Raw genomic sequence first — 17171 nt, 5'->3', positions numbered from 1 at the left:
AACAGTAACATCTGTTACTGCACAATAACCTTCAACCTGGCATTTCTGCTTTCCACAAACCCGAGTCGTATTGATAACCTCACCAATAAAAGCTATGAAGTCAACTTTATTCATTATCAAAGTGTCCTTTGATGCTGCACATTCATGAGCACCGGATTTCTGAACAGGCTTCTAAACCCTGACAGGACCAGCTGAAACACCGGCCCCGGACCTCCTGAGTGGCGCAGTGGTCTAAGGCACTACATCACAGTGGTCTAAGGCACTACGTCGCAGTGGTCTAAGGCACTACGTCGCAGTGGTCTAAGGCACTACGTCGCAGTGTTCTAAGGCACTACGTCGCAGTGGTCTAAGGCACTACGTCGCAGTGGTCTAAGGCACTACGTCGCAGTGGTCTAAGGCACTACGTCGCAGTGGTCTAAGGCACTACGTCGCAGTGGTCTAAGGCACTACGTCGCAGTGTTCTAAGGCACTACGTCGCAGTGGTCTAAGGCACTACGTCGCAGTGGTCTAAGGCACTACGTCGCAGTGGTCTAAGGCACTACGTCGCAGTGGTCTAAGGCACTACGTCGCAGTGTTCTAAGGCACTACGTCGCAGTGGTCTAAGGCACTACGTCGCAGTGGTCTAAGGCACTACGTCGCAGTGGTCTAAGGCACTACGTCGCAGTGGTCTAAGGCACTACGTCGCAGTGTTCTAAGGCACTACGTCGCAGTGGTCTAAGGCACTACGTCGCAGTGTTCTAAGGCACTACGTCGCAGTGGTCTAAGGCACTACATCGCAGTGTTCTAAGGCACTACATCGCAGTGGTCTAAGAAACTACATCGCAGTGATCTAAGGCACAACGTCTCAGTGGTCTAAGGCACTACGTCGCAGTGGTCTAAGGCACTACGTCGCAGTGGTCTAAGGCACTACGTCGCAGTGGTCTAAGGCACTACGTCGCAGTGGTCTAAGGCACTACGTCGCAGTGGTCTAAGGCACTACGTCGCAGTGGTCTAAGGCACTACGTCACAGCTAGCTGTGCCACTCTGGGTTCGAGTCCAGGCTCTGTCTTAGCCTGCCGCGACCAGGAGACCCATGGGGCGGCGCACAATTGGTCCAGGTTAGTGGAGGGTTTAGCCAGCAGGGATTTCCTTGTCCCATCGCGCGCTAGTGACTCCTGTGGCGGGACAGGGCACAGTGCATGCTGACACGGTTGCCAGATGTACGGTGTTTCCTCCGACACATTTGTGCGGCTGGCTTCCGGGTTAAGAGGGCATTGTGTCAAGAAACTTGGCGGCTTGGTTGGGTTGTGTTTCGGAGGATGCACGGCTCTCAACCTTCACTTCTCCTGAGTCCGTACGGGAGTTGCAGCGATGAGACAAGACTGTACCAATTTCACACCACGAAATTGGGGAGATATTTTTTTTTAAAGTAACACCAGCCTGACTGTAGGTTGACTTACTACAGGAGCAGCCATGGAAGCTCCATCAGTCTGACAGTAGGTTCATTTACTACAGGAGCAGCCATGGAAGCTCCATCAGTCTGACAGTAGGTTCATTTACTACAGGAGCAGCCATGGAAGCTCCATCAGTCTGACAGTAGGTTCATTTACTACAGGAGCAGCCATGGAAGCTCCATCAGTCTGACAGTAGGTTCATTTACTACAGGAGCAGCCATGGAAGCTCCATCAGTCTGACAGTAGGTTCATTTACTACAGGAGCAGCCATGGAAGCTCCATCAGTCTGACAGTAGGTTCATTTACTACAGGAGCAGCCATGGAAGCTCCATCAGTCTGACAGTAGGTTCATTTACTACAGGAGCAGCCATGGAAGCTCCATCAGTCTGACAGTAGGTTCATTTACTACAGGAGCAGCCATGGAAGCTCCATCAGTCTGACAGTAGGTTCATTTACTACAGGAGCAGCCATGGAAGCTCCATCAGTCTGACAGTAGGTTCATTTACTACAGGAGCAGCCATGGAAGCTCCATCAGTCCACACTGCAATCCACACTGTTGTACAGCCTCTCCATATGATACATCATGACTAAATCTATATCTCTGAGTCTCTCTAGCCTGTTTCATCTTGCTCACGGGCTCCATCTTGCGTCCGGTCGCCTCTTGAACATGGATTTGACACCACAGATCAGCCTCACCATCACTAATACCACACCACAGATCAGCCTCACCATCACTAATACCACACCACAGATCAGCCTCACCATCACTAATACCACACCACAGATCAGCCTCACCATCACTAATACCACACCACAGATCAGCCTCACCATCACTAATACCACACCGCAGATCAGCCTCACCATCACTAATACCACACCACAGATCAGCCTCACCATCACTAATACCACACCACAGATCAGCCTCACCATCACTAATACCACAGATCAGCCTCACCATCACTAATACCACACCACAGATCAGCCTCACCATCACTAATACCACACCGCAGATCAGCCTCACCATCACTAATACCACACCACAGATCAGCCTCACCATCACTAATACCACACCACAGATCAGCCTCACCATCACTAATACCACACCACAGATCAGCCTCACCATCACTAATACCACACCACAGATCAGCCTCACCATCACTAATACCACAGCACAGATCAGCCTCACCATCACTAATACCACACCACAGATCAGCCTCACCATCACTAATACCACACCACAGATCAGCCTCACCATCACTAATACCACACCACAGATCAGCCTCACCATCACTAATACCACACCACAGATCAGCCTCACCATCACTAATACCACACCACAGATCAGCCTCACCATCACTAATACCACACCACAGATCAGCCTCACAATCACTAATACCACACCACAGATCAGCCTCACCATCACTAATACCACACCACAGATCAGCCTCACCATCACTAATACCACACCACAGATCAGCCTCACCATCACTAATACCACACCACAGATCAGCCTCACCATCACTAATACCACACCACAGATCAGCCTCACCATCACTAATACCACAGCACAGATCAGCCTCACCATCATTAATACCACACCACAGATCAGCCTCACCATCACTAATACCACACCACAGATCAGCCTCACCATCACTAATACCATACCACAGATCAGCCTCACCATCACTAATACCACACCACAGATCAGCCTCACCATCACTAATACCACACCACAGATCAGCCTCACCATCACTAATACCACACCACAGATCAGCCTCACCATCACTAATACCACACCACAGATCAGCCTCACCATCACTGATACCACACCACAGATCAGCCTCAACATCACTAATACCACACCACAGATCAGCCTCACCATCACTAATACCACACCACAGATCAGCCTCACCATCACTAATACAACACCACAGATCAGCCTCACCATCACTAATACCACACCACAGATCAGCCTCACCATCACTAATACCACACCACAAAATGCACTTCAGTTTGGTTTCAAAGTCATACTGATGGTCACAACAACAAAAAAATGCATTTGCTCAACTCATCAAACATGACAGAGGCAGTGCTCAGGATAGTGATATTAGTAGGTTAACTGAAAAGGCCTGCTGCCTCTGGTCTGCAGCCATTCAACACACACATCATTTCTACTCTGAACTTCCTCTTGTCATTATGGGCGGCCTAGAGGTTAAGACTGTTGGGCCAGTGAGTGTAAAGGTCTCTGTTTCGAATCCCGAGCAGACTAGATGAAAAATCTTTCGATATGCCATTGAGCAAAGCACTTAACCCTAATCTGCTCCTGTAAGTCCCTCTGGATAAAAATGTCTGCTAAATGACTAAGCTGTAACTATATAGGCCTAACAAACCAGGCAGAAGCATGCCAACGTATAAATGTCAAAGTGTGGTGAACTTGTTGGTTCTGGTATGTCTAACTTGTCCCACCAAGCTATCTTCAGATGAACACACTAACTGTATGTCGCTCTGGATAAGAGCGTCTGCTAACAGTCCTTTAGTGTGGGAGCCGGCAGCAGGAAACCGTATGAAACAGATGAGGTTAGGTTCACACTCATCATTTCCAATGGAAACTACTGGGACCAACATGCATGATAGTTACAGTATGAGCTGCAATAGTTTCCACTGAATGAAACAGTGTGATTCTCACAGTTAGTGTTATAATGTCTATATAACAGTTAGTGTTATAATGTCTATATAACAGTTAGTGTTATAATGTCTATATAACAGTTAGTGTTATAATGTCTATATAACAGTTAGTGTTATAATGTCTATATAACAGTTAGTGTTATAATGTCTATATAACAGTTAGTGCTATGATGTCTATATAACAGTTAGTGTTATAATGTCTATATAACAGTTAGTGTTATAATGTCTATATAACAGTTAGTGTTATAATGTCTATATAACAGTTAGTGTTATAATGTCTATATAACAGTTAGTGTTATAATGTCTATATAACAGTTAGTGTTATAATGTCTATATAACAGTTAGTACTCAGACTTGATTGAACTAATCAACTCCTCATCAACCCTTTGATTTGAATCAGGTTTGTGAGTGCTCCCCTTTGGGTCTCCAGAACCAGGATTGGGAGACACTGGTCTTAACAACCAGAGGTTTGTTCATTCAGAACAAAACCTTAGCAAACAGTTTGTAACGGAAACCATTAACTTTGATTTCCACTGACCCACCATGCTCATCATACTAATACACCCCAGGTTTCCACTGACCCACCATGCTCATCATACTAATACACCCAAGGTTTCCACTGACCCACCATGCTCATCATACTAATACACCCCAGGTTACCACTGACCCACCATGCTCATCATACTAATACACCCCAGGTTTCCACTGACCCACCATGCTCATCATACTAATACACCCCAGGTTACCACTGACCCACCATGCTCATCATACTAATACACCCCAGGTTTCCACTGACCCACCATGCTCATCATACTAATACACCCCAGGTTTCCACTGACCCACCATGCTCATCATACTAATACACCCCAGGTTTCCACTGACCCACCATGCTCATCATACTAATACACCCCAGGTTTCCACTGACCCACCATGCTCATCATACTAATACACCCCAGGTTTCCACTGACCCACCATGCTCATCATACTAATACACCCCAGGTTTCCACTGACCCACCATGCTCATCATACTAATACACCCCAGGTTTCCACTGACCCACCATGCTCATCATACTAATACACCCCAGGTTTCCACTGACCCACCATGCTCATCATACTAATACACCCCAGGTTTCCACTGACCCACCATGCTCATCATACTAATACACCCCAGGTTTCCACTGACCCACCATGCTCATCATACTCAGATCATAGAAGGTGGCACAGACATGGGCTGGCTGCATGTTGTTTACCCACACGGTGTTCAGTTTCATTATATTGGCTAACTTTCTATTCTGGTTCAGAGGTTTGGGAAAGTCAAATCCAGAAAGTGAAATGCTGTGCTTTCTTCCTCCTTTGGTCGATGTGGAGTTTTTTGGTTCTGCAAAGCCATAAAAACCTGTATTATAATGATGGTACTGATATAATAGGCATCCTGTCTACTAGACTCACTGTCAGTCTGGGACTATTAAAGTATGGTAATATAGTGATACTAACACAGCTAATATTGAATTATTACTTTGTTATAAACTTGTATTAGCCTTAATCTAATCGTATTTTATCTGATCATAATAGCCTTTATTATAAGACATATGTTATTCTACCCATGTTATTCTACCCATGTTATTCTACCCATGTTATTCTACCCATGTTATTCAACCCATGGTATTCTACCCATGTTATTCTACCCATGTTATTCTACCCATGTTATTCAACCCATGTTATTCAACCCATGTTATTCTACCCATGTTATTCTACCCATGTTATTCTACCCATGTTATTCAACCCATGTTATTCTACCCATGTTATTCAACCCATGTTATTCAACCCATGTTATTCAACCCATGACTGTACGTTTGTACGTTTGTTTATTGTGTAACTCTGTGTTGTTGTTTTTGTCGCACTGCTTTGCTTTATCTTGGCCAGGTCGCAGTTGTAAATGAGAACTTGTTTTCAACTGGTCTACCTGGTTAAATAAAGGTGAAATAATTATTTTAATTATTTTCCAAATGCCTTAATATGTCTGTTATTTAGTAAGAATTTAGTCAGGATATAGACCTCGTTCTGTCCCTGAACAAGGCAGTTAACCCCCTGTTCCTAGGCCGTCATTGTAAATAAGAATTTGTTCTTAACTGACCTGCCTAGTTAAATAAAGGTTAAATATGATTTAAATTAAAATATAAAAGGATTGTTATTAGATGATAATAATAAGAGATACATGCTCACCACAAACCAGTCTTATGAAATTTGAAACATCATGCTATTTATGATGAATGGGAATTCCAAGCAGACTAATTAATTCAGTGTTTTTTTCTTCCTGACACTAATTCTGCTTTTTTGAAAATGGACTACTGGAAGTCGTTGTTCTCCGTGCTAAATTTAGGCCTAGTTGAAGGCACTAAAACCTTGCTCACTGCAGGCCTTAATGCTCACATCAGTTATGTTTTTTTCAAGTCCGTTTTGGAATTTCTCACTGTCCAAACAGCAAGTTACAAGTGACCACATCGGATTTGTAAGTGTTCAGACAGCATTCATTTGATGACATGGCTAGTTGTCATGGTAACGATGGGTGTGTGTTCAGACAGCATTCATTTGATGACATGGCTACTTGTCATGGTAACGATGGGTGTGTGTTCAGACAGCATTCATTTGATGACATGGCTAGTTGTCATAGTAACGATGGGTGTGTGTTCAGACAGCATTCATTTGATGACATGGCTAGTTGTCATGGTAACGATGGGTGTGTGTTCAGACAGCATTCATTTGATGACATGGCTAGTTGTCATAGTAACGATGGGTGTGTGTTCAGACAGCATTCATTTGATGACATGGCTAGTTGTCCTAGTAACGATGGGTGTGTGTTCAGACAGCATTCATTTGATGACATGGCTAGTTGTCCTAGTAACGATGGGTGTGTGTTCAGACAGCATTCATTTGATGACATGGCTAGTTGTCATAGTAACGATGGGTGTGTGTTCAGACAGCATTCATTTGATGACATGGCTAGTTGTCATAGTAACGATGGGTGTGTGTTCAGACAGCATTCATTTGATGACATGGCTAGTTGTCATAGTAACGATGGGTGTGTGTTCAGACAGCATTCATTTGATGACATGGCTAGTTGTCATAGTAACGATGGGTGTGTGTTCAGACAGCATTCATTTGATGACATGGCTAGTTGTCATAGTAACGATGGGTGTGTGTTCAGACAGCATTCATTTGATGACATGGCTCGTTGTCACACTAACAATGGGTGAATGTGCGGTGGTGTAGGCTGATTGGTGCTCCTGCTTCCTATCACTCAGAAGTTATGTAGTAAGCTAAGATGACAACAATGCCTGCCAGGGATGTTTCCCACATACTTTGAATGTTCAAAATCATAGTGTCAGAACACCTTTAAAGCCTCAAAGGACAAGTTGATCCAACTTTCAAAACAAGTTATTTTTCGGCCACAGCAGTCCACTAGCTAGCCACAGCAGTCAACTAGCTAGCCACAGCAGTCAATTAGCTAGCCACAACAGTCAACTAGCTAGCCACAGCAGTCAACTAGCTAGCCACAGCAGTCAACTAGCTAACCACAGCAGTCAACTAGCTTGCCTCAGCAGTCAACTAGCTAGCCACAGCAGTCAACTATCTAGCCACATCAGTCAACTAGCTAGCCACAGCAGTCAACTAGCTAGCCACAGCAGTCAACTAGCTAACCACAGCAGTCAATTAGCTAGCCACAGCTGTCAACTAGCTAGCCACGGCAGTCAACTAGCTAGCCACAGCAGTCAACTAGCTAGCTGTTTACCTTTCTACCACATTCACTCATTTGTTTGTAAACAACTAACAAGCTAGTTAGCTCTCTCATGTTCTTGTCAAACTGTCAACAGAGTAGCTAGGAAGCAGCAAGATGTGCCGAACAACAGTCTAAAAACCACAAATAAATCAGATTTGACCGTTCAGACACAAGTCGCATGACCAGGAATCAGATTTGTATCTGACCTATGAAGGTGGTTTGAAAAGTGACTTGAAATGTCCAATTCCATGTGCTTTTTGCTGTTCAGACTGCAGGAAAAATAACAGATTAGAATCGGATGTGCAATAAATATAGATTTGAGTCATTTCAAACTGCCAATGGGAACAAGCCTTATATATAAGTCGCTCTGGATAAGAGCGTCTGATAAATGACCACAATGTAAAATTAGATGTGGTCTTCACCGGGCAGTCCACTGCCAATAGAGAGCTCTTTCCATCAGTCTGCTAATAAAAAAACATTGTCTGGCTTCTTAATGCTTGTTGGAATTTTCAGTTCCTTATTCTGGGTTCCTTGCACCCGATCAAGTGAAATGAATATAAATTAAACACAAGTGATATGAAGCTATCAGCCTCGATAAATGTGTGGCAGAATGATTCTGATAGGGAAAAGAACACAAGTGATATGAAGCTATCAGCCTTGATAAATGTGTGGCAGAATGATTCTGATAGGGAAAAGAACACAAGTGATATGAAGCTATCAGCCTTGATAAATGTGTGGCAGAATGATTCTGATAGGGAAAAGATATGACAGGGTAATAATAGTACTGTATTAATTCCCAAGGAGGAGATGTTGCTGCACATGCAGTATATACAGTCAGGTCCACAATTATTGACACCCTTAAAGATTTATTATAAAAATATCTTTATTTTCATGTCATCTGAACACAGTACAGGTTCCGATCGCGCCCGTTGTTGTTTATCAAACTGCAGGTGTTTACATTTCTTGGATGCCATTAAAAAGGAGCCTCATACCAACTGTAAAATATGGTGGTGGATCTTTGATGTTATGGGACTATTTTGCTTGTTCTTTTTTGTTGTTGTCCACAAAGTCATAAACTCTGCCTATTTCTACTATTTATCTTCTGAAAAATGTGATTTTTTCAAACTAACCCTAACCTTAACCCGAACCTTAAATGAAGACCAAAAAGCTCATTTTTGTTTTGTCCTGGGGCTCTTGTTATGGTCAACGGCATCATCAACTTTGCCAAGTACCAGACCATTTCAGCCAAAAACCTGGTTGCCTTCTCCAGGAGTCTGAAACTTTGCCACAAGTGGATCTTCCAGTAAGACAATAACCCCAAGCACTAATCAAAATCAGCAAAGAAATTGTTAATTGACCACAAAATGAACAGTTTGTAAAGGTCATCTCAGTCTCCGGACTTGAACCCCATTGAAAACCTGTGGTTTGAATTGAAGAGGACAGTCCACCAGTGCAGACAAGAGATATCAAGGATCTGGAAAGACTCTGTTATAGAGGAACGGTCTAAGATCCCTCCTGATGTGTTCTTCATTCTCATAACCTAACGTAACAGGTCTAAGATCCCTCCTGATGTGTTCTTCATTCTCATAACCTAACGTAGCAGGTCTAAGATCCCTCCTGATGTGTTCTTCATTCTCATAACCTAACGTAGCAGGTCTAAGATCCCTCCTGATGTGTTCTTCATTCTCATAACGTAACGTAGCAGGTCTAAGATCCCTCCTGATGTGTTCTTCATTCTCATAACCTAACGTAGCAGGTCTAAGATCCCTCCTGATGTGTTCTTCATTCTCATAACGTAACGTAGCAGGTCTAAGATCCCTCCTGATGTGTTCTTCATTCTCATAACCTAACGTAGCAGGTCTAAGATCCCTCCTGATGTGTTCTTCATTCTCATAACCTAACGTAGCAGGTCTAAGATCCCTCCTGATGTGTTCTTCATTCTCATAACCTAACGTAACAGGCGTAAAAGAAGATCCTATAAAACATAGTAGAAAAAGGCTCAGTGGCCATTATCCTCTCAAGGTGAGCTATTGAAAACAGCAGTGCCATTTTAACCCCTATCTTTTTGAGAGAGAAAAAAATATGACTTATGAAACAAAATCACTTTCACTGAGCAATTGTATTAGTATAAATAATATAATTTCCCCTTTTTTGCATACAATATAGCTCAGTGTTTGTGTTATTGATTTTATTCAGTCTTTTTTGTTTATCTTTATTAAGGTCAAAAATTATGGACCTGTCTGTATGTCTACGAGAAATTCAGTTTTTAAACGCTATCCAATCTGAACCACTGAATTTCTACTTGTTCTACCCAGCATTTACCATGTTTTGACTAGATTGCTGAAGTATTATTTGATTATATTATCATTAAAATCCTCTTTACAATTGTAACAAGACAGATTCTCAATATGGCATGTTTAATTTCAATAGAATGAATCACTAGGCTATAAATTAAGGATAAAGTTAAAATAGTGAATATATATATAGACATTTTTATATACTCCAAAAGTCTGATCATCATTTTGCGTGAAGACAAGGGATTCCCCCACACTTCCTTTTTTGCAGCAATATAAACCCAGAGACAACATCATTCAGTTTCAGTAGACACCAGCCGACCACAGCCAACACAGACTCAAGATGCCTTTCAAGCCACACTACCTGTTGGTCTCCCTGACTCTCTGCTGGTTCGTGGCTCTTCAAGGTGACATATTGCATCTTTATCTATATATCTATGCATCTGTTCAACTTGACTCTTGAACTATCGACAAACCAAACCTATTATCATTTATTTTTTAAACAATTTAATTCCAATGATCACAATCAATCCATTGCAATTTTAAGTGTCTCAGAATAGGGTCTGTATTCAATCCGTGTGGCAGAAGTTCTGCGTTGCAGCGTGAGTGAAATTTAAAGGCAATGTTCCTTAGCGGAAACTGCATTCACGGTAAACGCTGCATGTCGTCTCAATCAGATATTACCGTTACATTGCTATCACGCAATCACTGTCTTTTTACTGGTGTTTTTATTTCTTTACTTACCTATTGTTCACCTAATACCTTTATGCACTATTGGTTAGAGCCTGTAAGTAAGCATTTCACTGTAAGGTCTACACCTGTTGTATTCGGCGCACGAGACAAATAAACTTTGATTTGATTTGATCTGTAACGCTTCAGCGATGATACAGACTGAATAGAGCCCTAAGAGTGCTGATCTAGAATCAGTTTTGTTTTTGTAACATTCACATGTTTCATAGTGCAACTTTTAGTGATGATTTTAAGGTTTTAACCCTATCCCTTAAACCGTAACCTTTAACCCCAAATTCAAACAATACTATATTGTTATTGTATGTAATATTCACGGTCTTCATCCCTGCAGCATTCCCCATGAACGGCTGTGCTGCATGTCAGAAGTGTCGCTGCATCCGAACGTCCTCTGCTTTCATCTCTCCTAGGCTGTTCCACAGGATAGAGATCCTACCTCCAGGTGCCCACTGTCGTCAAACAGAGATCATGTGAGTCAACTAACACCACCTAACAACCAGTCAACAACACTTTCACAGTCAAAAAGTAAGCCAAGATCTATTTCTGAAATATGTATATTTTTAAACATGACTTAAAAAAAAGTGACATTAACCTAATAAAAACTGTTCTGAATGAATGAGGTTTGTACAGTAGCCCTAATACATTACCTGGTCTGCCTAATACATTATCACAGCATTCCTAATACATTATCACAGTATACTGTACCTAATACATGATCACAGCATTCCTAATACATTATCACAGTATGCATAATACATGATCACAGTATGCCCAACACATTATCACAGTATGCCTAATACATTATCACAGTATGCCTAATACATTATCGCAGTATGTCTAATACATTATCACAGTATGTCTGATACATTACCACAGTAAGCCTAATACATTATCATAGCATGCGTAAAATATTATCGCAGTATGCCTAATACATGATCGCATTATGCCTAATACATTATCGCATTATGCCTAATACATGATCGCAGCATGTCTAATAAATTATCACAGTATGCCTAATACATTATCACAGTATGCCTAATACATTATCGCAGTATGCCTAATACATTATCACAGTATGCCTAATACATTATCACAGTATGCCTAATACATGATCACAGTATGCCTAATACATGATCACAGTATGCCTAATACATTATCACAGTATGCCTAATACATGATCACAGTATGCCTAATACATTATCACAGTATGTCTAATACATGATCACAGCATGCACAACACATTATCACAGTATGCGTAATACATTATCACAGTATGCCTAATACATTATCGCAGTATGTCTAATACATTACCACAGTAAGCCTAATACATTATCATAGCATGCGTAAAATATTATCGCAGTATGCCTAATACATGATCGCATTATGCCTAATACATTATTGCATTATGCCTAATACATGATCGCAGCATGTCTAATAAATTATCACAGTATGCCTAATATATTATCACAGTATGCCTAATACATTATCACAGTATGCCTAATACATTATCACAGTATGCCTAATACATTATCACAGTATGCCTAATACATGATCACAGTATGCCTAATACATGATCACAGTATGCCTAATACATTATCACAGTATGCCTAATACATGATCACAGTATGCCTAATACATGATCACAGTATGCCTAATACATTATCACAGTATGCCTAATACATTATCACAGCATGCCTAATACATTATCACAGTTTGCCTAATACATTATCACATCATATTGGCTACACTCTTAGAAAAAAAGGTGCTATCTAGAACCCAAAAGGGTTCTTCGGCTGTCCCCATAGTAGAACCCTTTGAAATAAATCCCTTTTGGGGTTCCATGTAGAACCCTTTCCACAGAGGGTTCTACATGGAACTCAAAAGGGTTCTACCTGGAACTAATAAGAGTTCTACCTGGAACCAAAAAGTGTTCTCCTATGGGGACAGCTGAAGAACCCTTTTGGAACCATTTTTTCTACGTGTGTATATGCCTGTCCTGCCAATATTGTTATTCTCAGACAATATTATATTTCAAAACTCGAGCTTTGATAACAAAATAGATCAGTTGGTGTAGCACTTGCAAGGCACAGCTGAGCATAAATTGAAACAATTGGCTTTTATTTTACTGGACTGATAGTATCTGCTTCTGTCATGGTGCTTTCAAGAAAACTGAGAACTCTGGGAAAAAGAACTAGGTCAAATCATGAAGTCAGTGAACTTCAGGTCGGAAAGTTGGAGTTCTAGAAAGATGCCCCAGTTACCGACTTGGAATTTAGAGTCGGATGACCGTTCAAAACGATTTTTCCTAATTGGGTCTCGTTTTTTTCAGTATCCAGTTGTCTTGAACACACTGAAGTCGGAAGTCTGAGATTTCAGAGTTCCCAGTAGTTTTGAACACCGCATTAGTCTCAGCGGAGGGAGGGAGAGAACAGCAGAGGGTCCGCCTCACACGGTCCTGCTCTCTCCTTCCTTTCCTCCGGTGAGACTGACCAGAGAGAGGGGACAACGTCTTCCACCTGATGGCTAAAGTCGAGTCACACCGCATCTGTCTCCGGCACAAATTCATGTTGTTCCTATGACCAGAGAAAGTTAAATATCCCTCCCTATTAAAATAGACAGGACGAGCTGCTACTAATAATAAAAACACAGCGCTATCGATACACTTGGCAACTCATTCACTGCATTTGCAGCTCAAGTGGAAGTAGAGAGAAACATGTTTTATGTTTTGTAATAGTGTTGAATGAAAACAGTGACAGAGCAGAATGAAAACTTAAACATGATCTCACTCATAAAAAACAACAGCTGTTTGCTGTATTCTTTGATCATTTCTCTCTGGTCATGGTTTTAAAAGTTATGAAATCTTATATAGGCTGGTATCAAACTTTGCGTGGGGTCGTGGAAGCTGTAGGAACAGTGATTTGAGCTATCCGATTGGCCAGCGCAGTAGGCTCACTCGATTTATCCACAGATCTTCCTGTCCGCCGGTTAGGCGGAGTTTGTCTTTTCAGACAAATGAAATCGTTTAAAATGGGAACTGAATAACGTGCACCTTCCGGTAACTTCGCAACACGAATAAAAAAAGAAGCGCAAGACTTTTATCGTTGGATTTTCTACAGAAATGTTTGGTGATCGACTAGGAATGCCTGGAAGTCGATCCATTGGTTGGTAACCAGTGGCCCAGTGGATCTCCATGCTTTTTGTTGTTGTTGTCCAGGCTTCATCTGTGTCCTGGAAACCGCCCCTAAAACCCATGGTGGCTGTCATTGTCTCCACACATAGATCATGTGAGTCAGTCAGCGAGGTCTTGAACGAAGCGCTAAACTGTGGTTTTCTAATGCATAGGGGGAAGAAGCGTGGGGGATAGGTCGTGGTGGAGGGGAAATTAATTAGTCTGTATAGTCGCTTTACTGCATGCTATGCAAACCAATCATTAGTCACTGATGATGAGTTCAATGTTCCTATTCATAACCAAGGCTAAGACATTGGAATAAATGTGGACATTTGCAGTGGTAGCCTATAGCAATTTCCCCCGAAACTCAGTATGTGGCAGGGACTCCAGACAATCACAGATTACAAATATGTTTTTCTAGTCAAGGCCATCCTATTCAACTATTGCTGTAGATATACTATTATATGCCACCTATTCAACAGATATACTATATATTCTATCCACATACTGTCCACAATGACTATACATTCAATCACACATGTATACATATACATACAGTGCATTCAGAAAGTATTCAGACCCCTTGACTTTTTCCACACTTTATTATGTTTATAGACTTTTTCTAAAATGGATTAAATAAAAAATTGTCCTCATCAATTTACACACAATACTCCACAATAACAAAGCAAAAACAGGTTTAGACATTTTAGAAAATGTATTAAAAGTAAAAAACAGAAACACCTTATTTACATAAGTATTCAGACGCTTTGCTATGAGACTCGAAATTGAGTTTAGATACATCCTGTTTCCATTGATTATCCTTGAGATGTTTCTACAACTTGATTGGAGTCCACCTGTGGTAAATTACATTGATTAGACATGATTTGGAACATCTCACACCTGTCTATATAAAGGTCCTACAGTTGTCAGGGCATGTCAGAGCAAAAACCAAGCCATGAGGTTGAAGGAATGCCAAGAGTGTGAAAAGCTGTCATCAAGGCAAAGGGTGGCTACTTTGAACAATCTCAAATATAAAATATATTTTTATTTGTTTAACACTTTTTGGGTTACTACATGATTCCATATGTGTTATTTCATAGTTTTGATGTCTTCACTATTATTCTACAATGTAGAAAATTGTAAAATAAATTAAAACCCTGAAATGAGTAGGTGTCCAAACTTTTGACTGGTACTGTATATATACATACATTTACATATACAGTACTCTGACTTTGCTCGTCCTAATATTTATAGATTTCTTAATTCCATTCTTTTACTCAGATGTGTGTGTATTATCTAGATATTACTGCACTGTTGGAGCTGGGAACACAACCATTTCCCTACAGCCGTAGTAACATCTGCTAAATATGTGTACATTCATATTGACATTTTATGATATGTTTTATTCTGCAGTGTATGATATGTAACCATGGTGACGCTGTAATATATCCCTCCCTTCATTCATCAGCGTTACCAAGAAGGACAAAGCCACCGTCTGTGTGACTCCAGATGCACGATGGATCAACAAAGTCATTACCAAGTTACAAAGGTAAATACAACACACACACACACACACACACACACACACACACACACACACACACACACACACACACACACACACACTTCTGTTGACTGTAACACAGACCATCTCTTTCTACAGTAGCAACAAGCAGAAGAGAAGTGCAGAACTTCCCCATCTCAACCACCATTGAGTGAATTGGAACAGGAATTTATCAAGATGGAGCTAAATGGAAATGTGATACCAATGTAATACCAGTGTAACGCCAATGTAATACCAGTGTAATACCAATGTAATACCAATGTGATACCATTTACTACAATGTGATACCAATGTAATACCAATGTGATACAAATGTGATACCAATTAATACCATTACGCGTAAACATAATACCAATGTAATACCAATGTGATACCAATGTGATACCAATCATAATACCAATGTGATACTACCAATAATACCAGTGTAACGCCAATGTAATACCAGTGTATCAATGTAATAATGTGATACCAATGTAATACCAATGTGATACCAATATAATACCAATGTGATACCAATGTAATACCAATGTGATACCAATATAATACCAATGTATCCAATGATACCAATGTAATACCAATATAATACCAATATATTTCAGTGATACCAATGGATTCTATTCAAATATGATTCCAATACCAAGTGAATTATTTGATGTTAAATGATCTCAGTATGTATTGTTAGGTTGTTATTGTTCAGAGTAAATAACCCACGGACACTAGAGAAGCTTTAACCAAGTTTAATTCTTCCCAGAGGTTCTGTACAGCTGTAATTCAGACAACCCAACATTTGCCCCATCCAGATATTTATATCCCACTTTAATAAGACCCTCCTCCTTCTCTTCAATCCTTTCATCTTATGGTTCTACAGGAAGAGAGTAAAAAGGGTAACAGGATACAAAACCTTTATTACTCCCTGATGAGAATCTGTCCTCACCTCCTGACCTCAACCCCTCCTTCATCTAATCCACAGATATCCATCTGTCTTTCCTGTATCAACACTTTGCTCTCCTCTGGTCCCCCAACACATTCCAACACATTCCACAGCTATCTGTCTTTCTAGAGACCCAGTCTCTTTTACTCCTTAATATTTGTTTTATTTTTTATTTTACCTTTATTTAACCAGGTAGGCTAGTTGAGAACAAGTTCTCATTTGCAACTGCAACCTGGTCAAGATAAAGCATAGCAGTTAGACACATACAACACAGAGTTACACATGGAATGAACAAAACATACAGTCAATAATACAGAAGAAAAAAATAAAACAAAAAGTCTATATACAGTGAGTGCAAATTAGGTAAAATAAGGGAATTAAGGCAATAAAGAGGCCATGGTGGCAAAGTAATTACAGTATGGCAATTAAACACTGGAATGGTAGATGTGCAAAAGATGGAATGTGCAAGTAGAGATACGGGGGTGCAAAAGGAGCAGAGTAAATAAATAAATACAGTATGGGGATGAGGTAGATAGATGGGCTGTATACAGATGGGCTATGTACAGGTGC

General features: G+C 40.9%; 1 protein-coding gene across 1 annotated transcript; it reads left to right on the top strand.

Annotated features, from left to right (window-relative positions):
* The first annotated feature begins 10084 nt into the window (after positions 1-10084).
* On the top strand, positions 10085-15934 carry LOC123732761 (C-X-C motif chemokine 13-like). Its single transcript, XM_045712018.1, has 4 exons — positions 10085-10597; positions 11272-11407; positions 15575-15655; positions 15770-15934. The coding sequence occupies exons 1-4, from the start codon at positions 10534-10536 to the stop codon at positions 15819-15821; spliced, it is 333 nt and encodes a 110-aa protein (XP_045567974.1). The 5' UTR covers positions 10085-10533; the 3' UTR covers positions 15822-15934.
* Positions 15935-17171: the final 1237 nt, after the last annotated feature.

This window comes from Salmo salar, unplaced genomic scaffold (assembly GCF_905237065.1).
Source record: "Salmo salar unplaced genomic scaffold, Ssal_v3.1, whole genome shotgun sequence".
NCBI classification, from domain to species: Eukaryota; Metazoa; Chordata; class Actinopteri; order Salmoniformes; family Salmonidae; genus Salmo; species Salmo salar.
The sequence above is the reverse complement of the archived record's forward strand: the minus strand, read 5'-3'. Positions and strand labels throughout refer to the sequence as shown.